The sequence below is a fragment of the Takifugu rubripes genome, chromosome 17 (genome assembly GCF_901000725.2).
Source record: "Takifugu rubripes chromosome 17, fTakRub1.2, whole genome shotgun sequence".
NCBI lineage: Eukaryota > Metazoa > Chordata > Actinopteri > Tetraodontiformes > Tetraodontidae > Takifugu > Takifugu rubripes.
Genome location: NC_042301.1, coordinates 14,422,668 through 14,448,326, shown reverse-complemented (window position 1 = coordinate 14,448,326; position 25,659 = coordinate 14,422,668). Strand labels below are relative to the sequence as shown.

At 47.2% G+C, this 25,659-nt stretch overlaps 1 protein-coding gene across 1 annotated transcript; it reads right to left on the bottom strand.

Moving 5' to 3' along the window:
* Positions 1-6,199: 6,199 nt before the first annotated feature.
* cxxc4 (CXXC finger 4) lies at positions 6,200-25,027 on the bottom strand. The gene is made up of 3 exons (XM_029851342.1): positions 24,549-25,027; positions 22,064-22,989; positions 6,200-7,228 (listed from the first exon to the last, which is right to left on the bottom strand). Exons 2-3 carry the CDS (start codon positions 22,886-22,888, stop codon positions 7,184-7,186), a joined length of 870 nt encoding a protein of 289 aa, XP_029707202.1. The 5' UTR covers positions 22,889-22,989; positions 24,549-25,027; the 3' UTR covers positions 6,200-7,183.
* Positions 25,028-25,659: the final 632 nt, after the last annotated feature.

Genomic DNA, 25,659 nt, shown 5'->3' with positions numbered 1-25,659 from the left:
GAGGCGTGCAACGTGCCTCAGACGCGTATCTCCTGCTCTTTCTCCCATTTGAGATGTAATCGATGCTCCCTGGCAAACACATAAACAGTGACTTGGATCCTCTTAAAGTCCGGAACTCGTTTAGTCAGCCTTTCCCGATCGGTTTGAAATCTGAAGGACTGTATCCGCCATTTTTCCCCATCCAGGCAACCATCAAAGGAGACATGATTTGCCCTTTCCTACTTCAGCGGTAGCACATCTTGTCTCTCTGATTTGCAGCCCAGTGGAAGCTATAAACCTGCTCTTTGCTGTTAAAGCGGCACTTTTTTTTTAATGACGGTGCTCATTTTGCAACTTTATTTACATTTAGTTACTTAAACTGCCAGCTCTGTTTCTTACTATGATAAGATGGTAAAAACCAAACAAACCCTGTCCTGACCTGAGCTGGTTTGGCTCTCTGGGCCACCGCTGATGAAGAACCTCTGCTCTTCAGCTTTGATAGCCAGAATTAGCGTGCAAAATAATCCAAGTTGAATTGTTTCAAATTCTGACCGCTGGTGCAACGTCAAGGTGATGAAACTCCCGACGCTAACCAAAGAACGGCTGATCAATAACTGCCTGCTTCCATCCCGCCGCATCCTAATTACCAGACGGCCAGTCGGCCGTAATTGTCAATTACAAGATTGAGATACCTTGATAATTTGCAAATCAGATGAGATGTAACCTCACAATTAAACGGGAATTAGGTCAAGATTTGCGAGGATCTTGTCAGCAACAACAACCGGACCAGATGAATGCAAACGCTTGGACCACAGGAGGACCGGGGTAGATTAGCGCTGATGAACGGTGTTGGAGGGTGAACATTTATTTCACGATTCCCACGGGGGAAAGTGGTGGCGATCGTAACACCCTTTCTTGCTAATTAGCTGCTGACTGTGCGTAAAAATGGTTAAAAGGTAGATTGTGGTGACAACAACACACAAAGAGCCGGTTGGTGTTCACGCTTTAGCTATATAACACAACAGGTAACAGAGGAAACACAGAAACGGCTCAGAGAAATCAGATTTCAGGTAAATTTCCCTCTAATCCACGTCCTTAAATTTGTAGATTGGACTCTGCCAGTTAGCAATATTCTGTATGAAAACCTCCCCATTCAGGCTCCCAGTCCTCAGCCTGGAAAAAAGAAGTCCACCAAAACCTTCAATAAAGTTAATTTTATAAAAAAATAAAATTAAAAATCGCTAATTATTTCCATTCTCTCCTTAAAGAATTGGATGAGCAGATACATTTTGGATCGATCAAATCCATTAGTTTGACTCTGCTATGAAAGGACACAAGACCTTGTGCGGCTTTTTTTTGTCTGTGTTTTGTTTTTTGCAGCACGAAAACTCGCACAAACCCACCGGCGCACGCGCGCACGCACGGCCCAGCGTGCTGGAACAACCATCAGTCAAAGTGCGTTGGCGCCGCAGGTCCAGGAGCATTTACATAGATAGATGATAGAGAGATTATGGGGCAGCGAGGTTATTAATCACACTGCTGGGAAGGAGAAGAGGGACTCATTGGTGTCACTCTTCTCTCCAGGGATGGGTCTTTAGCCCGGCGATGCCTTTTGTGCCAATTTGCATGTTCTATTTGCCGCCCAGAATAACCAGAACGGTCTTCTAAGCTCCTGGTATTCAGGCTGCCGCCGCAGGTTTAAATTACGCTGCAGGTTAGGAACCTTAACTTGTGGTTCCAAACATCCCGCTGGCTCAAACACCAGCAGTTCATCAGCTCAATCAGACTAAAAATGAGATAACGAAAATGTTGCATCTCAATTTGGATTTACAAGCCATGAATCTTATGCAGGTTTATAAGATGCACGACACAGGTGGTTTAATATCAATCACAGGCAATTTATTTTTCAATGGAGGATAATGGTTTACTAACGTGAGATTACTAACAGAAGAAACCAGTTTTTAGAAGCTCTTTCTATGGCTACGTAGCTAGAGTGATGTCAGACTTCAAACAGGCAATTTCCATTAATATTAGGGCTCACGTTGATGAGGTACCTCATTATATTGTTTCTATTGTTTACTGATAGCTTCACATAAGCAAGTCATGCTACAACGCAACAAGTGCCTTGCTAGCAAAGGTGGTGATCTCCATGTTGGACTATGTAGCATTGACACATACTAGCAAACCTGCTACGGCCAAACAGCTGCTATAACAGCATAGTCAGTAGGAGTGAGGCCTCTGTGGGTCAGTGCAGCAACAGTAGGCAGAAGCTAGATTTTTATTTTAGCACGAAGAAGCTTTTTTCTGGCTCCTCACCCATTTCTATTAATAGCTGTGCAACTCTGACATCTAGTCTGGTCTAAAATGTCACCGAATGCAAAATGGTCCTCTTTGGAAAAACCCAACACCAAATTAGCTCAACGGGCTTCACTGGACGTTAAGATTTCATTAGCCCCACCCCCCCCCCCCCACCATCACCACCAGCACCACTATTTTGCACATTGCGTGTTGGCATGAATTTTGAATAGTGAGTACTTGAAATTGATGCTGTAAGACCAATGGACGTGATAATGGAGTAATCTGCTGCGACAGGTGAAGTACTCTGCTCCTCTGGGCTGTATGCTTTGGTAAATGTATCTGCCATCATCTGACCCCAATGGGACCTGACACTTGAAACCTCCCCGTCCTCCCTTCCTCACTCAAAAAAAATAAATCTGCCACCTTTTTGGACACTTTTACCAGTTTTATGCGACATTGTGAGCAGCTGACAAAAGCAAACCGGTGCAGGTCCGGTCGGAATTTCCTGGAACTACTTGGCGGGTGGATGGAGATGGGAATGACGGCGGCGCCTGAGGGATGGATGAATTGGTTAATTGAGGGGTCGATACCTGGACGGATGACGAATGCATGCATTTTGTGTGTCTTCCACTAAATCCTTCACCTGCCAGGGGCATCTTGTTGCACCGTCTTCCAGTTCTATTCCTGGATCGCGGCTGTATTATCCCTCTGTAACCTTTGCCCGGGTGATTATGCCGACTAGGTGTGGCCATGTAGGTGTCAATTCCTCTTTCATGATGTCTTTACCTGTGTAGCTTCACATGAAATAAATCAGTTGAAAAACAGGTAAATGGTGTTTTCGGCTTAGTTTCTGGATTAGCATTAGCTGTTTGATTAGCCGCAGCTAACCTCTTTTAGCATAATGATAGTTCAATAGGCTAGCATTAGAGATGGCCAATGTATAGGATGATGGTTTAATGCTTCAGTAATGGTTCACATATGGGCTTTTACTGACCTCACAAAGCTCTTGGGTGAGGCGGGTTGAAGCGTCAGGTGAAATTTCCTCCGTGAGAGCATTTTAATCTTAAACTTTGCGACAATAAATGTTGCGGAAGCGGGTTTCCGCTCATGAAAATTCATTGGATGCATTTAGGAGATGGGGTTGACCCACAAATGCTTCAATTAATTTTGGAATTTATTTAGACCGTTACCTAATTCCCCCGAGTTGCCTCTGGGAGGCTTAGAGGCGAGGGCATCGACGGAATGTGGAGAAATGTTGCCAGCTGTCAAGAAAGCTGCCTTCCCAATCAATCAATCAGCTCGCTCACGCCCATGTGTGCATGCGTGCGTGTGTCTGTGTGGAGGAGGAATGGAAATCCACAATTTTTTCCACGTTTGTATCTACTTAACCTCACCGAAACAAGTCGAGGGTGTTTCACCTCTCCGTGTTGCTCGGAGAAGGACGGTGACAGCACCGGCGATAAGAACCTAGCAGAGAGAGATGCAAAGATGTGTGAGGATGATCTGTAGAGGTGTGTATGACACGGTGAGCGCGTGGCTTCTTCACCGTGCTAGCTGACGGCGTCAGGATAACTAATCAATCTACGCCTGCCTGCGATAGCCAGGGCGAACGGGAACGCCAGATTAGTGGGGGAAAATCCCATCATCCCGCTTTCCTACTGATGAGTCTGTGTCCTGAACCAAACCAGGGGCGGAAAGTCAGATATTATGGAAAAGGTGGAGAAACAGTGTGAATGGTGTTAGAGGGTTTAACCCAATGGAGCCTAATGTATGTAATAAATCGATGAAACAGTGTCATAGAACGTCCCGTGAGGAGGTTGAATTGACCGTGATTTGGGTTCTATAAGGTGTGTAGGATGGACGGAAAAGCTGGAATTCTAAATGGAAACATGTACGCTGCAGTGTGTGCATTTCCACCAGTGCCCAGTATCCCGTACTGGTGTATCCTGGGGTCCAAACAGAAGGGTATGACAAAGCGGAGCGGGCCCCATCCCTAACGAAAACACGGATAAATGCCGGTGGAAACGCGCCTTCACCGCCATCTGCTTCTTCGCCGGCTTTAAAAAAAACTTTTCCGTTTTCCACCCGAACGCTGTTTGTGCGAAAATTCCCGCCGCTTGCTTCAGCATGGAGACGTTTTCCTTCTCCCTCCTGCTCTTAACTGTGTACCGGCGGGTCTAGGGGCTGTCATATTGCATCAGCGCTCTGCTGATTACTTCCACCTTGTCTCCCTCGTCAGGAAATGATTCTGACACACACTCACACCCTGCCTTCTCGGCATCAATATGCGTGCGATGGAAAAACTGCAGACAGTAAATAAATAATGAAACACGATGTGGAGAGGCGGAGGGAGGCTTTTTGCGTTGCTTTCTCTTGGTCTCACCCTCTATCTTATGTGTGAGGGACTCGCGGAGGGAAACTGTGCTGCACAAGGGTGTTTACCTGCAAATACAGCCTTCCTTTCCTAAAAAAAGAGCTGAAATTCATTACACACGCGCTCATATATGCTATATTAGGCCAATTTAGCCGCGTTGCTGCAATTGTGTTAGAGGAGAATCTGTTTCTTAGCTCCTGTTTGGAGTTCTCCGCTCAGAACGATCTTAGCAAAGCGAGGGAGCGCAAATCAAAATCCCTAAAGGGATTAGCACCGACGCTGCATCTCCGCGGAGGACACTCAGAGGTTAAGCGCATCCGATTGCCCCAGTAACCCCCGTACCCAGTGGCACAGAGGCCTTCATCAGGAAATGGGATGAATTGTGTCCGATTCTATGATTCCATATTCAGTGTGAAGGAAAAAAAGAGTGTTTTTTTCCCTCTCTGTCCCCAGCACAATCTGCAGGAGCCTATGTAAGAGGCAACAATTGCTATTTTTACGGAATAATTAACCAGCCAGTAAGCTATTAACCCGTTCACCAGCTACGCTGTGGCCGTCATCCATCACAGTTTCTAGTCTTGTCACAATAACCTTGGGGATTTGTTTTTTTGTTAATAGCCGCCTCCGTCAGATTCCCAACGCAGTAATTCCACTTGGGCGGGAACGCGGCTCGCTTGTGCCCCATTTCTGTCCATTCATTGATTATCTGTTAACTGGTGCTTACTCATTTCCAACGAACCATATTCTTGCATTATTTTTTTCCAGCACTGTAAAGAAACTCAGCGTAAAAAACGCACTTGTCTTCCATTTTTATAATCGCCGCCGATGTACGCTAGCAATCTCCGGTGACCTGTGATGACCGACACCGCTGCCGTGCGAGGTATTGTTTTCTTCCTCGGCTGTCCCACGGCGGTGCACGGCTTAATTCGGGCGAGGTTAAGCCTGCTCAGTCAGGGGAACAGATGGCGCCGGATAATTTCATACCTTCTCTGCCGATTCTCCTCGGCGCTAATGTCCCGCTCACCTCCAGTAACGCCCGGACGCTCCTCAGCCATTCCCAGCATCGCGTTTGGAAATCCCCCCCACCCCCAACCACCCCTGAAACCCAAGGCCTGGCAATCACTCAGTCGTTGCAGCTATCTCAGGAATCTGTCTCTCCTCCACCTGCCTCCCTCCGTTCCCTGCCTCCCTCATATCTGTATCCCCCCCAAAGTGCATTTCAGCATGACAAACCACATGGGATTTCAGCAGTCCTTTAAAGTCTGCTGCCTCTGGGAAACACTCTTCTCCGTGCAACATTTTAGTATTCAAGGGAATACGTGACTGGGGAGGCAACCAACCTGGCAACCTGTTCTATTCCCTCTGTCTCCTCCTAGTTGTTAATTCAGTTGATGTTTTTCAAGGGGGTTGGGGTGTGGTGGGGCTTCTTTTTTTTATTTCTTTTTCCCTTTCTTGTGATCGTAATTAATGGCTTTTTAATAATGCGATTTATTTTCCCGTCGTCGCGTCAAAAACACCCACTGCGAAGACAGTTTTTACTGAAGGATCTTTTTTTTTTTTTTTTTTTTAATTTTAGCACATAAAAGCATCACAACAACAATATACAAATTCTTAGTAATCTTTAAAACCAAAACACATTTACACATGCAACATTAGGGTTTAAGACGATGAGTAACTTCTTGAACAATTTGGGTTTTGGACAGTGTTGACCTTGCTGACAGGACTGTCTGAACTTTCTTTGAGCTAATATTTTGTACATGTGAATGTATTGAACATAGCTGCATCATTCTCTACCTTTTAAACAGTTTCTTCTTTTCTTCAAGAAAAAAAATAATCTGACAGTTAGATAAAAGCAAGTTCTCTTATTATCCTTACGAATGTGACCTCCAGACAGCAGTCTGACTCATCGGCTTCTGGTTCTGTCGCAATTAAATGACGCCCGATTCGATTAGAAGACGTGCAACTCACCACACAAGACAATGTGCCCTGTTCTGGTGTGAGTCCACTGTAATGAGAAAGAAGGGGGTGCCGCCGTCCTGCGCATCATCGGTCCCAAAGAGGCGCCGCCACGTTGGTGTATCCCAAAAAAAACAATCATTCAAGAGGAAAGAAGGTAAAAAAATAAAGAACTGAGTAGATTATTGCTCCAGAGTGTGTTCGTAATGTCATTAATCCACGCGGCCTCTTCTGTTTGACGGATTCATTATGGTCGTTTGATTGTCTCTTTGAGTTCTTTACACAGGATCGGCTGTAGACCTACAGCCACAACACTGAAAACACACTCATAGACACCAAAATATACATTATGATACTGGCAAAAGGTACAATAATTACACAGAAAAGGAAATTACAGAGTTAAAACAACATCATTAGGTCTTCGTTTCTGATCGTGTCCGTCCACGGGTCCTCTCCTCGTCCACAAACGTGGCGGGCGCGTCGAGTTCTGTGAATCCAAGTCAAGCGCTCCTGCCAGAGGATCAAGAGTTCCATCTGCCCCCCTGCTGTCGGACTGGGCAGACACCGCTCAGCCTTCTAAAAGAACCACCGGAAAGCTTCACCATTGTTGACCGGCGTCCTCTGTGGAAGACAAAAGAAAACCCACAAACCCGAAGGACATGTTTTAATTTGCAGCTCAAGGTCAAGCAAGTCATGCAAAAACAGCATTAAAGACATATAGCCAGGACACAAGGTCAAGGTCACGGGCCGCTCCTCTGACAAACGACCAAAAAAACGCATCTGTATTTAAATTAAACGAGTCGGAAAGGCTCCACAGTCGGCGCAACGCCGGTTATCAGCAGTTAAAGGCAGTGCGGGAATGGATTCACGCAAAAATAATGGCTATAAAGAGGGACCACCAAGCCAAGTATTTCATCAAAGAGCAAGCCAAGGTGATTACATCCTCGTCCCACCCACACTCAAATAATTATTACGCTGGATGAAATATTCAATGCGAATTCCCATGAAGCAACAATGAGGCATTTAATTACTGTGGCTCGAGCCGCAGTGAGGGGGAACAGTGCATCATTTCAATTTCAGCCCACACCAGCGACCACCCCTCCTGTTCCCTCCCCAAAACCACTGTGGCAGACTGACAGCCTCGTCTCTCCAGCACTCATTTGGAAGTCAAAGACATAAAACACAGAAGTCTCACACCAATCCCCGCCACCAATTAGTGTGTTTTTTTGATTGTTTTTTTCCCCTGCTGCTGACAGGAGGAAATAGTGCATAATCACAACTGAAAATCACTTTAATCTGAGAGGAAGCAATTTGACATTTTAATATTAAGTGTCGTTCGTGCCTCATTTGGGGTTTGACAGGGTGGTTTTAGTAGAAGACCAACACGCTTGTTTGCCAATAAGCTTTACGGATACCGGCGTACAGTGTTTGGGCTGGACAGACATAATAAACACATACATGTATATACGTGGGTTTTATTAATGTAATACAATCAGGCATCAATGCGGTGGTGTTTATTTTAAGTGTGTGGTGAAATAAAGGTCAGTTTTATCTAAATCTTCTCTCACTGAGGTGTCAAATACTGATGCTCAGGCAGCTATAGGACCAGTATCATTTCCAACATGTCAGCAGTGTGTCTATAGGCTACATGTTGTGGTTCAGATTGGGCCTATAAATGGAGTAACACGCCAAATTCAAGTTAAAAAAACATAAACAAGACACCGTTACTGCTGTAAAATGTTATGCACGGCTTCCAATGGACCAGTAAACTGGGGGGAAATCTTCAGCTTCTGTTGCTCGTCCATCACACCGAGTTACATGTAGCCCACGTCAAGTTTTGGGCAGTAAATGAAACAGTTCTTTGATTAATTGAAAAGAAAAAGCTGATTTCTTGACATGATTGAACTGAATGGCGTTGATTACATGCAGAAAGGCAGACAAATCAGTGCACGTTACACATATGCCTCTTCTGAGGTTAAATGAGAAATCCACTGACTATCAGCGATAAAAGTGTGCGGAATTAAAAAGAATTTACATCCAGATGAACAACTCAGCAATTAGCTAGCTCCCAAGCAGGCTGGAGGATGAGGATGAGGAGGGTGGACAGGCAGACAGACCATCGAGGAGGTTCATGGATGTGATGAACGAGGATGTGGAGCGGGTGCAGCACACAGGCCGACACGTGGTGGCGACCCGTGCCGCATCTTTGCATTGTATTTGGTAATGCAAATAAAAAGTGGCCTTTAAATAACGCCCGCGTTCTGAGTGTCGAACAATTCTCCATGTCAGTATCCTAAAGTTGGAGGCGTTGGTTTGTGTTTAAATGAAGGATCAGGAGATGTAAGTGAATAAGTATTTAACATTTTATCAATAGCTTTTAAATGTCACACGCTTCACTTCAGCATTTAATAGAACACACCCTCCCTCAGACAGGTGGTGCTTTATTCATCTGGAACGTGGTGCTCTGAGCCGAGGCAAAGAGGAGCCAATGAGAGGTGGGAATGTTTATCTTAATCCATATTCTCACATTGATCAGTCCCCGGTGGAAGTGCGGCTTGCCAGAGACAATAATGGCCCTGATCTGGCCACTCGGCATGTCTCTGTTTTGTTAAGTTTCCCCGTTATCGATCCAGCGGGGCTCTTGAGTGCTGCTTGGATTCACTCCTGGGCCTCCTCGCCTCGGTACACTGCAGTGACCAGGCACAAAGAAGGCTCAATTAGCACGGCCCCTGGAATTGTCTGCTCGCCCCCACCCACCACCGCCGCCGCCACCACCGCTGCCGCCGCCACCGCCACCGCCACCACCTGCGCACGCCTTCAAAATCACTCCATCAGCCGCCGGGGGAAAGTGAGGGAGAAACGCACAAGGGCACAGAGACAACAAAGGTATAGCGAGGCGGCGCGGGGAACGGAGGGAGAGGGGGAGAAAAACAGGAGCCAGAATGGCGAGGAAAGGCAAAGGGTTGTTAGCGTTACACCGGGGACATGAGAGCAACGTAGAGGTTTCACCTCGAATCAAGACGCCGCGTGGCAGCAGCTCGGTCTCGCGTCAGCACGGGCGCCGCTGCAGCAGAGCATGCATAACAACCTGGCTATAACCATGCACGGCGGGAGAGACAATTTCCCGCTCTGGCAATGAATGCAGACGACTGAGCATTGAATCGACCGAAGGCGGAAGACGACATTTCTCCAGACCTCAAATTAACCCCGCCACACCACCTCAGCAGGCAGGGTATTGTGAATGTCTGCTGGTGGGTTTTGGTGATAACAACACAGTAAAACTGACATGTGGTGGAATAATTCTCCGCTGATTCTGGCGAGGCGGCGCTCTAGCTCTCTGGGCAGCCATGACATTCTGTGATACTAACTCAAGCTGGCAGGCGCAGTTAAAGCCGAAGCCACGTCGGCGGCTGATTGAGACGAGGTGGTGAAATATGACGCTGGCTAGAGCGGGACGTCGAATCATAAACAGACAGCTTCTATAAAAGGCTGCTCCAAGCATGCGCGAGGGCATATGCCTGTACGCGCCACATAAACCCCCCGACCACACTCTTAAACACCCAGTCTAAGGCCAAACGCCTCTGTCTCTTCCTCACAAATAATAAAAAATAACGCACAAGCGGCTCTCAACCCCTGCCCTGCCCCTGCCCCGCGGTCTTTGGTATCACGCTGTGCCGTAGCCTGAGATAAACCACTCAAGACCATGAGGATGATAATGGCAGACGCCGCAGCGCCTCAAAATTCAATCAGCACCGGGACGTCAATGCGGATGAGTGTAAAAGTGAAATATGTTCTCTGGCGTGTGTTAAAAGACGCCTCGCAGGACTTGCAGAAACAACGGGCGGCGGGCGAGGGGGAGAAAAAACGAAGGGAAGGCAAGGAGAGAAAGAACGGCGGGGAAAAATGAAAATAATGCGTCTCCGCTCTGCTGTTTCGCGCCACCATCCCACCGGCGCTCGGAGAAGGCCTACTTTAACCACAGACTGTGAATAAATTACCCTTTTGAACTGGAGGTGATTGCAAATGCGCCCCGGTTTCTCCCGAGACATGTCTGGCGCTAACCCACAGCTCTGTGCTCCCAGTCAGCGATGACATGGAACTGCCCCCACCAGCCCCCACCCTCCTCACGCGCACGTCAGCAAACAGACGCACGCGCGCTGTGCGTGCCGCTAAACCTAATTCACCGTAATAAGTGCAAACCACCTCTTATCTGGGTGGGAAATTCTTAGGAAACCGGTTTATGATAAAATATGGAGGCAGAAGAAAACAGTGACGGCAGCACCTTATTGGACTGCTGATGAGTTTCAGAATCGTCGTTATAACATATAGCCCATAATACTTATAATTTATTCACAAAGGAGATGAGAACCAGGCCACTCTTCATAACTCTTTGCGTGCATCTGCGACGGCACATATTCAATATTTAAATATGAATACCCTCTCCCTCAAACTGTAGATGACCCTACTTTAGCCGATTGGATGTTGGATTTGGATTCTTCTTCTTCTTCTTTTTTTTTTAAAAAACATAATTAAAAATGCCACCATCACCTCTCAGGGATTGGATTTAAGCCTCCGAACTGCAGCGGGAAAAGCGATTATCCAATCAATATGAAACGACATCTGGCAGGAAATGGGTGATTTTCTTACAGGAGAGGCTGCTCGTGAGGGCCTGGAAGAAGGGAGCGACGACACTGGGTTCCAGCCAAATCTGGGCTGATCTGCAGGTTTAAGGTATTGGGGGTGGGGGGTGGGGCGGGGGGTTCAGTGGTGCAGTCAGCCTTAACTGATGTGTTATATATTACCTGTCACTTTATTCCACTGGAATATTGGGGCGTTGCCAAGCTCAAACCTGCAAGGTACAGCAATCCATCACCTGCGCTGTTGCGGTGGTGGTCGGGTGGGGGGGTGGGTGAATGGGTGGGGGGGGGGGGTGCAGAATCTCATCTCGAAGGTTGCAGCAGATACTCTAGGCACTCAATGCCATTCATGGAAGGCACCATTCCAAGGCTGCCATCACGGACACAGCCATCATCCAGGAATCTACGCAGAATTCCAACGCAAATACAGAACCTTTGCTGTTTCCTTCTATATAATATAATTAAACACAAGACTGTGTCAGGATGTCAGTCAGGCAGTAAAATAATAATAATCCAGCATACACATACACATGCTGATGATGATGATGAATAAAACTGTTCAGATGCAGCAGCCTAAAAAAGCAAGTTGTTTTTTCCTTTCTTGTGTACACCAGCAGTGATAACTTAAAATACAGCCAGACTCATAATTTAGGTTCCTACCCTCCAACAAGCTTCCATCTGAGCAAATCAAACTAAGTGTATTGCAAACGTTTGTGAGTAATGAGGAATTTGGGAGGTTTTTTGCTGACTAGGCGTGTGTGCACCGGGGGGTAGAGGGAGGGGAGCATGTATAATGGTGTGCTTAAGCGCTGTGCCTGCGAGAGCCAGGGTGGTCACAGAGGAGAGATTAGGCAGAGGGGCAGTGAAGGGAAACCAAATCCATCTCCATCTCAGAAACATCCTAAAGCAGATTACTTACTTCAGCGGGAGAGGAAGGGAGAGAGGGTGGAGCTGAACGGATGGGCGCTCGGAGACGGCGAGGGAGAAAGTGAGCAATTAGCATAGATGCAATTCTGGCACAGTCCTCTGACTTGATATTTGACCTTCTGCAACAGTCGCGCCAAAAAGCGCCCGAGAAGTGCAGACGGACCATATGGCAAAGTGCTGCTGGAGGCTGAGTGCAGCGTGAAGCCAAGCCTCCGTATGCTAATGGGCGAATGTAATTACAGTGCAGTATTCCTGTAGGACGTATATTTCACCAGCCCTCTATAGGGGAAGCTTGCAGCGAGACAGGACAAGCTTCAGCGGCTTCGGAAACACACATTCTTTTTTATTTTTTCTTCAAAAGAGCCAGGCACTGCGGAATGGAGCGGGCCCAGTTTAACTGGGACACCGCTGTAATACGTTATCTTGAGGAGAGAACTGGCTTTGTGTTGATGGAGCCAGAAGGCCAAATGAAAACGGTAAATCAACGTTGAATCGCAAAGCTGCTGAACTCGAAACGGCTGCTGTCTGCAATTAATGAAAACACGAGCCTTCCGTCACCCGCTCGGCAGCCCGGCCCGTGACATCACGGCCCGTGACATCACGGCCCGTGTCCAAAGACTACACACAAAAATGATCTGAGCTACACACAGTTAGCCTAAACTTCATGGCGCTCATGTATTAAAAGGTCTTTTATCTAGTCATGAGTCATAAATGAGCCATCAATAGTGACAATAGATGAGATATTCCATCCAAGATGAAACCATTCCTGCCCACCTTGGTGTACCAATGGGAGATAAAAAGCTTCCAAAAATGCAGCCACATGTATTTAACAGTTTTCACTAACTGGTCGTGAGCGGAGCGATTCAAGGTTTGTGTAAAGTGCATTCAGCTGCATGAATTTTAACAAATGTGCAAAAGTTTCTGCTTTGATCACCAAAACGTGCTCATTTTTTATTTGGGTTTTTTAACATCAGTGCTCTCTTAAGTTGCTTTGATTTGGAAAAAGAAAAAAACCTGCAAACAGAACCAGCCAGGTTCAACATAAGGGCTAGCTTTGGATGCTACAACAATTTGCTAATAATGCACACTTTTCTTAATTAGGGACGATGCTTCTGCTTAGGTTGTCACGGCTGATGCTGAAACAGCAACCTCTTCATTCTCTTTCCATATATTTGGTCTTCCTCATGTGGCATGTTGAAAATCCAGGCTTAAGAGGAGAAGAGCTAAGCAGGCATTTGTAGAAGAATATGAGCTAGCACCCAAGGGTCAAAGGCTGCTACCGGCAGCTGGGATCACCGTCTTCCTGCGACGGACAACAATTCAAGCTTTGACCTAAGTATATTTGTCAAGTGATGCAATTTTACACAGGGCTCCCACAAAGCTGGCGCTCTTTCGGGAGCAAGACCTATGTGGAAGATGGCGGCGAGGCATTCGGGTGATGCTGAGATTTCACAAAAACAAAAAGAGGTGAGGTCAGCTGAACTTCAATATGGGAAATAGGAACATTGCAGGGGCAAAGAGAAGGGCAGACAGAGGATGGGTGTGAGGGAGGAGGGGGAAGATGAGCAGGACACGCTTTTCAGTGTGCTGGCACCTGAGGGATCTGGTATGGAAATCCCCAATTTCTCAGCCAAGTTGCAGCCCTTTGAACAGCGGAAAACGTCAGCGAGCACGACGAGGAGCCATGTGGGTGTAACGAAGCGAGGGCTAAACGAGGCAACACGCTGCCAGCTCTCTGAAATGTTAAATGGAAATGCAAAGCAGAAGCGGGCCTCCTTGTTTTGAGCAGATTTATCAGCATCTGTGTGGGATCCCTCAAATTCCGAAGATCTATATACAAAGCTCTGCATATTTGCTGTAAATCAGCATAATATTTAGGTAACGTTCATAGACGGCACGTGGCTGGAGTTGAATCTTTAATTGCTTTCACGTATTGGAGGTTGGAATCAACAGTAGCTGTGCATGGGGCCATCTTTTCAACTATTGTCAAAATTTTAAAAGTATACAATAAATAGTATCAGTTAGGCTATTGATTAGGGTGTATCAAATGGAAAATAATAACTGTTAAACAGAATGTATGTTCATGTAAAAACACATATATGCATGGCCACCAGGGATGCTAGTGAGTTACCATGAGCTCATGTGCAATTTGAATTTGAAAAAGTCTAGGTGACCTGAGGTTCCACGCCACTGTTGTCATGGAAACTGGAACCAAATGACCTTTAGAACCACCACAAACATCTGGCGATGGAAATAAACCATATCTCAAAGATGTCAATCAACACAAACGGAAGAAAAGAAAGAAATGTCGACATTCCATTGCCGCCAACAAGAAAATGCGAGGCTAATGTCGCTCACCTAAAGTTTCTTCTGTGTTTGTAGCTTTAAGACTGGAGGTGTCAGGTGTTAAAATCCACTAGTGGGAAGTTACAAAAAGAAATGCAATGCTAAAAAGAAAAGGTTCTTCTTTTTGGTGCTGTGGTGTTGCTAAAACACATTATCCACCACTTCAAAGAAGTGGGCAGATAGTGCACGATAGGTGCACAGTTCACAAGTTTTGGACAAACCGTAACTTCTAAATTGCTAAATTGCCAGGTGCATACATTTGCCAGACATCCGTCTTTGGAGAACCATCACTACTACATCAGAAACAGAAAGTAAAAGAAAACCAGAATGATAGAATTGTACGTATGGTCTTGGAAGGGTGCAAAAGAACTCTGAATTATATAATAGTAGCTGAAGAACACAGCAGCAGTCATCTAGTTGGAATCTCAAGATAATACCCACTGCAATGAGCATTGATCAATAAAAACAATGAGAAGCGGGTAAACGGCAAGTTTAAAGCTTGACAAAGACCCTTTAGAGAGGGGTATTATTAGGAGAAAGCCAGTGGGCAATGTAATATGCTAAAGGCAGTGTTCAAGACGCAGCTAATCCCGCAGACTCTCCTCTGCTTACTCATTCCAGCGCCATGCTATTTAGATGGGGGGATTGGCCACAGTTTGTCAAAACACAGCTTCCACTCTCAGTAGATTGGAATCATTTCTCAACTCAACAGAACGTCACCGACAAAACAGATCTTTTAAGCGACGACGACAAACTGAGCTCAGCGGTTTATCAGTGGAGGAGGAAGGAGCGCTTCGGTCAGGAATGAAAATATCCACCTGATGTCATCAACCCGCGCATCATAAATCCTATCCTTTGCCTCGAGGCCACAGACTGACTTCACGCTTCCGTGACACACTCTAACCTCAGGGTTTCTATCAGGGGGGGGAAAAAAAGTTGAAATGTCTTTCTGGGCATGGTGTCAGATGCTGGCCATGAAATATTCATAATCCGAGAGCAGAACCACAATGGAGGTGGCGGCGGCATGCAAGGATTTGACTTGCAGAATCCGAGAGGTTTAGACCACGCTGACCGATTTCTCCCATGAGTTGTCACTCACAAATTGACTTTGACGTTAGCTTTTCTCCGATGGAGTCGTCTGTCACTTAAGCCTCTTAACCCATAGGTATAAACTCGTAAGTGCACCTCCAACCGTAATTCTGTGGTCGGCGATATTACGTTTCATCTATTTTTCCGACGGCAATGAGGTTAAGATTGACTGGATGCAGAGGGGTTGTTTTAGCGGGGTGGTGGCTACACATCTTCCATCAAAGAAATTTTGAATTTTAACAGCTGACGGACCAACGTGACAGTTTCTGGGCCCTAAATCCATAAGTATTTAAGGTAACAGCACAATCTCTCACCATTTCGTTTGAGGAGATTGTTGAGTTTTTTTCCCCCTCTGTTGGAATAGAATAGCTAGGATATTACAATAATTACAATCTAGAAAGAAATTATGCACAAAATGATTGATAATTGACTTTGTTATTTTATTTACAGAGAAACACGGGGTTTTAGCGGTAAAGTCATCACCGCGGGTCAGACATCAAACATGCAGGCAACCCGACGCACAGCAGAGCGCAAGCGGCAGGAAAACCGGGGAGAATTTTGAGTTTTGACTTGAGGAAAATCGATAGAAGAGCCGAGGTCTGTCAGAGAGAGATCAGCATCTGAGATAGAAGAGAAACAGGAGGCGGAAAGTAAAACACGAGAGAGAAGAGAAGAAAAGCCTTGCGACTCGCCATCACCACTCTAGCCACAGTCTGAGTATTTGGCTTTCATTTGGTAAAATCCAGCACATAATCGTCAAAGGGGCAGTTAGTTCCAAAGAGGTTGATGACCCACAAAATGTTTTTCAGTTTTTTTTACACTGTTAAAATTTGACTCTGCAGTTGGAAACACCCAGAGATGCTAATTAGATACTGGCTATTAAAAGCTCTAGATTACCCTCGTCCTTAAAAGCCTCTAAATAGGCCCGGATTTTAAAACGCTAGTGACGTTAGTTTTTAACCATTTGTGTTTGCATGATTCATACTTAATCTAACATTGGGGCAGTACTGAGCCGCCGTGGTTAGCAGAGTTCCCTCAGAGCAGGAAGGCCCGGGGTTCAATTCCAGGCTCGAGGCCTTTCTGTGTGGGGATGCACTTCCTGTCATGGACCTGTGACCTGTCCAGGGGGTGTTCCTGCCTCTCACCTGGCCTCATTAGGAATGAGCTCCTGGCTGGCTGGATGGATATATGGATCCACAACCATCCTTAATCCTAAAATTGGGAACCGTCTATGACCTCTACAGAAAGTGACATTGGAATATAATGCAAATGAGCCTCCATAAAACTACGGTTTACTGATTTTCAGAGTGCAGCGACGTAGAAACGGACCAAGAAATGGCAGAAAAACGTTGCTTGTGGTCACTGAAACTCACCACATCGATCCCTGAATTCGTTTTTAACTGGTTGATCGTTTGTTCCCATTCTGGGTGCATTTAACTCCCAGAAAGTTGTGTTATTCCGATCGCACAGCTAACAAAAAGAACCTTACATGGGAACCCCCCACCCTAAAAATAAACCCCCCCCAACCCGTGCACATTTATGACACATTCGCTAAAGACTTCACACTTTTTCACAGCAGCTCTCAGTAATGACGAGATACCTTTTAACTTCTCAGCCAGAGTCGGCGTTAATAATTCATCCTCATCTGTTTAAAATTTAAAGCGCCGCACATTAACGTCCTCCCGCACCTGCTCTTTCACGCTGTCCACCCCCGGCTGGGCTGCTGTCCCTCCCCATCCCCCCTCCTCTCTAGCTTTACGCTATAATAGAGACAATGACGGTGGCTTGTCTTTCACCGCCGAACCTGAAACGCTCGATCAAACGGGGGCAGAGGAGGTGCAACGGGTAAGGCCGTCATCCAGACGCCTTCCATTATCACCCCGACCTTAATCGGTGGCACTGGCGAAAACGCGTAATCGCGCCGCGCGGTTGTGGCCTCCTGAGCACGGCCGGGGCCCGAGGAAGACAGCCACTCGCTGCAAATGGAGGCTGACAGAAAATCCAGACGGCACGACTAATCGAGGCGAAAAAGGGCACTGCGATGAGTAAAGGGGACCTGTGCTCTCAGCCGCCGAGGGTGGCTCGCAGGAAGGATGTGTATAATTAAGCGCGCTGTATCGTGGTTCAGATGGCAAAATCCTATTGTCTTGACAGGAGCTTAAGGTTGCCCTTTAGGTTGAAATGCGCAGCCTTGTCCCCCCCACCCACTCACCCACCCCCCCGCAAACCATCACAAACAAATTAATCTGCAGTTTTAAAGCTTGAATAAATCCAGTAAGTTAGAGACAAGCGGATCTGAAGGCCGTCCGCCCCGGAGGCTTTCCCTTCCTCGTCTGTTTTCCCTTTTCCCCTCTGCCTCCCTCTCCTTTGCCCGCTGAGATTGGCTGGCAGCACTCGCGTTATCTCCAGGGAGGCAAAGGTTGGGGGAGGGGTTGAAGGCCACAGATTTGTCTTTATCTATTCTGAGCACACCTAAAACAAATTAGACCTGGCTGCCGTTGCTTATTTGGCTCGCGTGCTCTCATTAAGGGGCTGAATCCAGGCTGTTTCCCTCAAGGTCCTGCCTCCTACCACGTCGGGCCGTGTCTTTTATCACAATAGCAAAGGTTTCTAGGCAGCCGTGCTACCTTTTCATCTCCCCCATTTCATGTCGTCATATCAACGCTGCACAAAGAAGCACGCAGACAGAAAGAGCATCCCTTACTCTAGTATTCTACTTCATGGCTGGATGGCGATCTTTGACATTTGTTAATTAAAAGAAAGAACGCTCACTCTGATTTTTGAGTTCTGTCATGTCCACGTTATTTCCTTGTTTAGGGGGCATCTCATTGTGCTCCTTTAAATCCAACTATGGTAATTTTAGGGTCCTGTTTACACCAGAACAGTCTCAGGTGAAAATGGCTAGCTTCTGCCACAAAACGCTGTTTGTTTACAGGGAAACGGCATTTTCTGGGGCTGAAAATGGCACTTTTTGATGGGCTCCAGAGCGGAGCATCTTCCAGCCTCCTTGCATGAATGGAGAAACGGGAGTTTTTCTTCACCAGAGGTTGTAGTAGTGTCTGCGCACATGCACGTGTTATGGCGTTATATAAAACACACCGCCAACTAGTGGTGAAACCACCGTGTTTTTCACATCCGAGTGCATCACTTTTTGAAAATGAAAAAGCGAAAACTATGAATGGATGGATGGATGGATGGACGACGGATGGGTGGATGTATGTTGGATGGATGGATGGTCAGGTGGATGGATGGATGGATGGATGTTCGATGGATGGATGGATGTTGGATGGATGGTCAGGTGGATGGATGGATGGATGTTGGATGGATGGATGGATGTTGGATGGATGGAAACTCTGTGTAAGATGTGTGCAGTGCCAAAATGTTAATAAATGGGGGATTAATCAGGAAGCTTGTATTTTTCCAACCCTCTTCCTGAAGGACCCAGAGAGGAACACAAACACCCCTAAACCAGCGCTGTTTTAGACGGAAACGGCCACCTCCTAAACATCCCCGACAACCACGAGTGAGAGGAACTGGTAAATGACCAGCAAGGTTAGACCTGGCGTTATGTCATAGATTTGGGCCGAAGCTGAGCTCCTCTGTGGACATAAAAGTAAACTGGAGATAAACAGCGGTGGGGACATATTTCTCTGCATGGGAGTATTATTGTGTTTGAAAGTTAATGAAGGACCTTTGAGCCATTGGAGCTCAAGCTACGCAAAGGTAACTGCTCAGGAAATGTTAGGTTAGATGAGATTCCTCTGCCAGACTAATCCATCCTGGAGCCTGAGAGCAGCGTGGGGGGCGTGAGGGGGGGGTAAAATCTGCTGCAGAGCAGCGCAGAAGTGACACAGGGCAATTCTCTAGGGCCTCGCATTAGCGCACTAAATTAAAGGGGGTATTAGATTAAATTGGCTCTCCGATTTCAGGGGTGTGAGTAAAATTCTGATTTGCATTTTCCACCGCTGCTAAAGATATAATTAGTTCAGGGTGATTCCCATGTGGAAAACACTGACAGCCAAATCTAACTGGTTGCCAGTAGCTTATCATCTCTTCCAAGGAATGAAAAAAAAAGTGCACGCAGCATGTGCTTGGCGTGCTTGTTAGTATATGGTCGGGGCGCAGATGCAGCCGCATTAGCGTGGATCTTTGTGAGCGAATTAACGGCAGAGACACGCTGGGCACGCACACCGCTGCTCACGCGCGGCGCTAACGCGCATGGGCTGTAAATTCCCCTCGTAAACACAGTTCAGCGCCCGATTCGTCACACATCTCAATCAAATCCCCCTGAACTGAGACTATAAGCGACATCAACATGGCAGAAAAGGAGAAAAAAAAACCAAAAAAAAAACCTTCCTGTGTAAAAGTTCGTACAAGAGCTTCTCGCCTCGGAGATACCTTCAAACTCTGCAGCAGGAAGTGCACCTGTAATTACGCACGTTGGCTCCAAAATAACAATTACATCCGAGGCCGTGATATAAATTACATGTGTGGATTTGTTTGGGTGGTGGGGAAGTGGGGGGGTTGTTGTTGGTCGCAGCAGGCCGTTGGGGTCGCACACTTGTAATTCCAACCCTCCTTTGCAAATGGATGTTTTCCAAAAGTGCGTCTACCCATGCATTATGGATGCGGAGCGCGCTTCCTGGACACCTGTTTGACACACCTGTTAGTACATAATATATAGACTTCACACTAAATGAGCCTCCGATTGCAACTTCTTTGACTCGCACGCACATTAGCATGGCGGCTACAGGGGCTTGTTTGTTTCAAATGTAGCGTTCCACACGTATACGTATCGTACGGATCCAAGAGTGAATTTAGGCTACCGTTAGAAGAGACTAAATGAAATATTTAAATCCGTGAAGCTGCTGTTTGTGTCTGCGCCAAATAGACGTAATCTCTTCGCCGTTGAGAAATTTTCATCTTTTTTTTCTCTTTGGCGTAGAAAAATAAAATGTAGTTAATATTTCAGCGTGTTCATTTCTGCAGCTCACAATGTTTCAGGTAGCTCCTCAAATCAAGTTTTCCTCCTGATTCCAGGGGCCCTGACTATTCCGTCTCCTCTGAAGACGCAGGCGCACGTTTCTGGAAAACCTGATTTCTACTGGGAGCGGTTTGAAATCATCTCAACGCACTGGCAGTTTTTGAAAACCTGTCAGAATAGATATTTTCTGTTTTTTCCACCGCCTGTGAGTGTTTCCTTGAATAGATTTATGCTAGAAACTCAAGGTCCTTCTCCCAAAAAAAAAAAAAAAGAAAAATTAGAAGGAATCTGCATGAAGTTGTGAAGTCCAGGATCAGGTGTTGAGGGATAAATTGTTTAGAAATAAAACTATTTTTATCCCAGGTGAATGAATACGTTACAAAACAGGATTGAATTACTAGAAATGCCCCATTTTCTGCTTGATTGAGTCATGAATGATGAGAAACGTATGAATATATAATGTGCGCTAACCAGAGCTACACAGGCAAGATTCACTGTTAGCATGTAGGCGCAATCTCGATTTCCAGAGAAGGTTTCAATCTCATTAGTAAAACAAATAGGCAACAATCAGTTACAATCAGGGCAGAGAATGACATGAATTGAACAAAAGAACGCAAATCAAGTGCTGCTTGGGGCTAAATGAGGTAAAAAATAAAATAAGATTCTTGACTCCAAAGACTGCAAAAGAAGTCAAGTTGTGGTGAAATGCTCAGTTCGCTTCCTGGGACGGGGAAATGTCAGCAATGCAATCAATGAAACAAAAGGAGCCCTGACCATCACACGCAGCAGAGCCCTCTGAAGCTAACGCGCGGCTCCTCTGTGCTCTTTAGCGATGCGTGCCAAGCTCCAGATTGACCTGCGATTGACAATAATGCCTCGCACATATTACTGGATGCTTTCATCTCAGCCCTACTTTATATGCCGCGTTGGGCTCAGGCGCGCTGATTCTCTGAGCGCCGCCGCCGCCGCCGCCGCCGCTGCCCTCCCCCCACTGAACTTAGGGGATGTTTTGAGAAACGCCATCAGCGGCCCGACCATCACTCTCACCATCTCTTGGTGGTCGGAGTCTGAGGCTTTGTGGGATATTGATTCTCCGCATCCAGAGACTGCTTCCATAATTGGTTAAAATGACCGGGTGCAGAGAGGGAGAGCTCTCTGCTGAAAACCATTTCCCAGCCCCGCTTGGAGCTGAGCCAAGCTCGGGGTTGTTCGGATGCGTTCCAGCCCCAGCCTGACTGGCAGCAATTAGGGGTGTCTGAGCCAAGCTCAGCTTGCGCTCCGCACAAACACCCCTAATTACTGCCAATTAGGCTAGGCGGGTAGGCAGATTTGCGAAGCCGGGGGGATGTTCAGGCATGGGTGGGCATGGAAACAATTTTCAAGGGCTTAGAACGTGACTGGATGAAAAGGTTAATGCTTTGGAGTGCAAGGGGATAATGACAAAAGAAGGGGAAACAGAGCCCCGGTTCTCACCTCCAGCGACGAGCCTGGCTTCTTCTTCAGCTCCTCGCATTTCCTAAATTTGCAGATCTGGTGGCCCGTTTTGCGGTTCCGACAACTGCTGCAGACGCCGCAGTTGATTAGCCGCCTGCAGGGTGCACAGACCCCACACCTTTTCCTTTTCTTCTTCGCCGGGTTTCCACTGGATACCGAGGAATTATTCTGTGGGCAGTCTGCCAGATTGGCAATTTGAAACGCACTGTCTGTAACGGCTGCTGAGGCTGCGGGGGAGTGAAGGGCTGTCATGACGATGACCCCGGGAGGTAATGAGATGCCCCCTAAAGCCGGGATAGCGGAAAAAGTTCCAACGCGTTCTGGGAGATTCATTATCTCTGCTTCAGCAGCGCCGCATTTCAGCTTGTTCATGCATTCTCCTGCTAAAGGTCTGCAGTGTTCAGGGGATAAGGTGGAGAGGAAATTATTATTTGCCATTTGCAGCGTCTCTGGCGGCACGCCAGGCTTCTCCGGCCTCTGGGAGTCATTTCTATGCATGCTGGTCCTATTAGGGTTTATTGCCGCTGATTTCCTCCCCCAGAGCATGGCGTTATCGCAGTTCCAAGGGGACATGCCAATTCGAGCGCTTGGAAAAATGGGCGTCGTGATGCGGGCAATCTTAGCAGTCTGCGCAAATGCCCCATTGGTTTTATAAAAGTTTGCAAAAGACCTGTACCTTTCCATTTCCGCGTTATAATCCAAAAGCTGGCTTAATCCACCATCCTGGAGATTATCCTTTTGTAGGAGAGAGACGTCTGCGTTCTGTCCGTTCTCGATGCAAAGCGCATTGTTTATGTTAGACATGGCTGAAGAATGGCTGTCGGTGGTTTGGAGAAGATAATGAGGTTACAAGTGGCGTTTGTCTGCGGCTGGTTACCAACAGTGTGTTAGCATCTTCTCCAGGGCTAAAAGCAAACAAAGACACAAACAGTTACACACAACAGAGGCAAATGTTTTCATGCTAGTTTGGAGTTTTGTGTTTTTTTGTAATGCTACTTTTCTCTGCAGGTAACAGAGGAACATGTGAGGAACACCCTGGTTGACGCTCCTGATTTGGTGGATCTATGGCTGAGAATCAGAGTCGATCCTAATCTGGTGACAACAAGGCGATAGCAGTGACGGACCATCCCATCATTATTGGAACAGGGTGAAGGATCAGCACGCCTTCCTCCCTCCTCCCACGCCTCCAAGAGGCCACTCTTTCATGATTGTTTAGATCTTCTGTCACATCTTTTGGAAACGTCCAATCGGCGAATAAACGCACAGCGACGCGAACGAACGTTTTGTATCCAAAATACCATTTTTAAGAACTTGCAATATGCGACATTAACTTATAAGGTGATATTGCCACATTCATCTCTATTATATAAGCCTTTGTGATGCACAGTCACATCCTCTTATGTAAATAGGACTCAATCACAACGGAGGTGGCCTCTGTCCGCACACACCCAGCCCGTGACCCGGACCAACAGCGGTGTCGGCCACGTCCGGCTGCCACGTGAGCGGTTGCTACGTTGCTCTCCTACAGCCTGCCTGGGTTTGGTTTCCACAGATAAAAGCCCATTAGGCACGTCGCTCTGCTTCCATTACCTTTTTCTTGGCTCTCTCGCTTAATTGCCAAAGCCGATCCATTGTTGGAACGCCAAAAGCGTCGCAAATCGCCTCTAAAACACTACCCAGCTGCTTCCTTGAGAATCACAGTAATAAAGACGGCATGCACACGTGGAAATAAAGACTGGAAATAGGTCTGAAGTGCAAGGAAGCCCTCGAAGCCTTTCCAGCATGCGTGGATTTTTTTTTTTTTTAACTTGCAGCACACTTTTCATCATGCAGTGAAACAGGCCTGTCCAACAAGGTTTTGTTTACTGTCTTAATTTTGTTGTAGCAGCACAAACACATTAAAGCCAAACCAGATGTGGAGGTCCGGAGCAACCCACAGCCACCAGTAAACAAAATCCCCCTCCCTTGCTGATCAGCCCACCTCCGGGGTCATTATTACTTAATCAATTCACCCCTGGAGCGAAAAACGCAGCCCAAAGGCAATCAAGTCACGGGCATTGATTTTCAGCCTGTAAACAAAGTTTAGAGAGACAGAAATGTTCAATACTTGGAGGTGCCGAGAGGCAGGGGAGACAGGTGGTGAAAGGGAGGAGGAAATTGAGGAAGGAAAAGTAAAAAGGGATTAAATGCCAGATCCGACGAGGAGGCGACGCGCCGCCGCCGCACCGCGATGCCGATAATTACGCCGCGTCTCGTCTGTGGCGGAGATTCAGATCAAAGGTCATGCATAGATAATCCGAGGAGGCGAGCGCGGCGCAGCCATGCAAATACAATCCTATCAAATTAATCTGCGACTCACTTGGCAGCCGCGCTGACGCGAATCGGGACGGAGGAATGGTGGCTGGGACGCATGCAAAGCGGACGCCAGCGCGCAGACACGGAGGCGGGAGGGAGCATCACCTACCGGGTTTCCGTTGAGAAGAGCTCCCAAGGTGCTACCAGCTCGCAGAACGGCACATAACTGCGGAGCGCTGTGTGGGGAGGAAATAATGCAAAGATGCGCGGAGACGCACAGACACGGGCGCACGGCGAGTGTGCGTGCGTGTGTTCAGAGCGTTGATAACAAAAGGATCATTTTTATCGACTTTCCCGCCGCGCTAGAAAAAGGTCGCAAAGTGCATAAATCAGCCCAAAGGTGCCTCGAAGACAAAAAAGAGTGCGCGGAGTCGCGGTTGGGGGTTCTAGGTGTTTCCTCCGCTCCTGATCCGGGGGATGTATTGTGTTTGTGCCTGCTCTCCGCTCGGTCCGCGTCTCCTGTCGCTGTGTGTGGCTGATTGGTGCTGAGGTGAGGAAGCGGGGATGTGGACACCTACTGATCATTGGCTGGAAATTACTATAGAAACACTCGGGAGGTGGGAGGGATGGATGTGCTCTGGGCGCGCTATAGAAAAATACCCGCTGAAAACATTTCCTCCCTGCACATATGGGACCCCCCCCCCCCCCACACACACACACACACACACACACACACCCACCCCCACCGAGAGTGGGTCGTCATTTGCCAGATACGTCGCTTAATAAGGATCGGGGGGGAAACTTGTCAAATTGATTTGAACGGAGCTGAGCTGTGATTAAGATAAAATGCCTCCGCTGGGTTATCCCCCCCCCCCCCTCCTCCTTCCCTCCCTCCTCCCTCCCCCCCTCCTTCCGTCCAACGACAGCGATAATTGCTCAGACCCCCCGGGATTCATCGCCGTTATAAATCCCGCCTGCTGGCAAGTCATCCCGCCTGATCTCAGACGCGGAATGACCGTGACCTCACGCGGGGTACTCAGGGGCCATATTTATCCCACCTGCCTCCACGCCGCGCTCCGCGCCGACGCGTCAGGGCCGATATCAGCATTGAGTTATAAAATAATTGCGACCGCAATCAGCGTGATTATTTCACCCCGCATTTCTATTTATTTCTTTGCCAGTGGGTGTTTTTTTTTTTTTTTTTTTTTTAATGGAATAAATAAACAGACGCGGCACCAACGTGTCTAACTTCGCACTGAGGCGAATTACTGATTAATCAC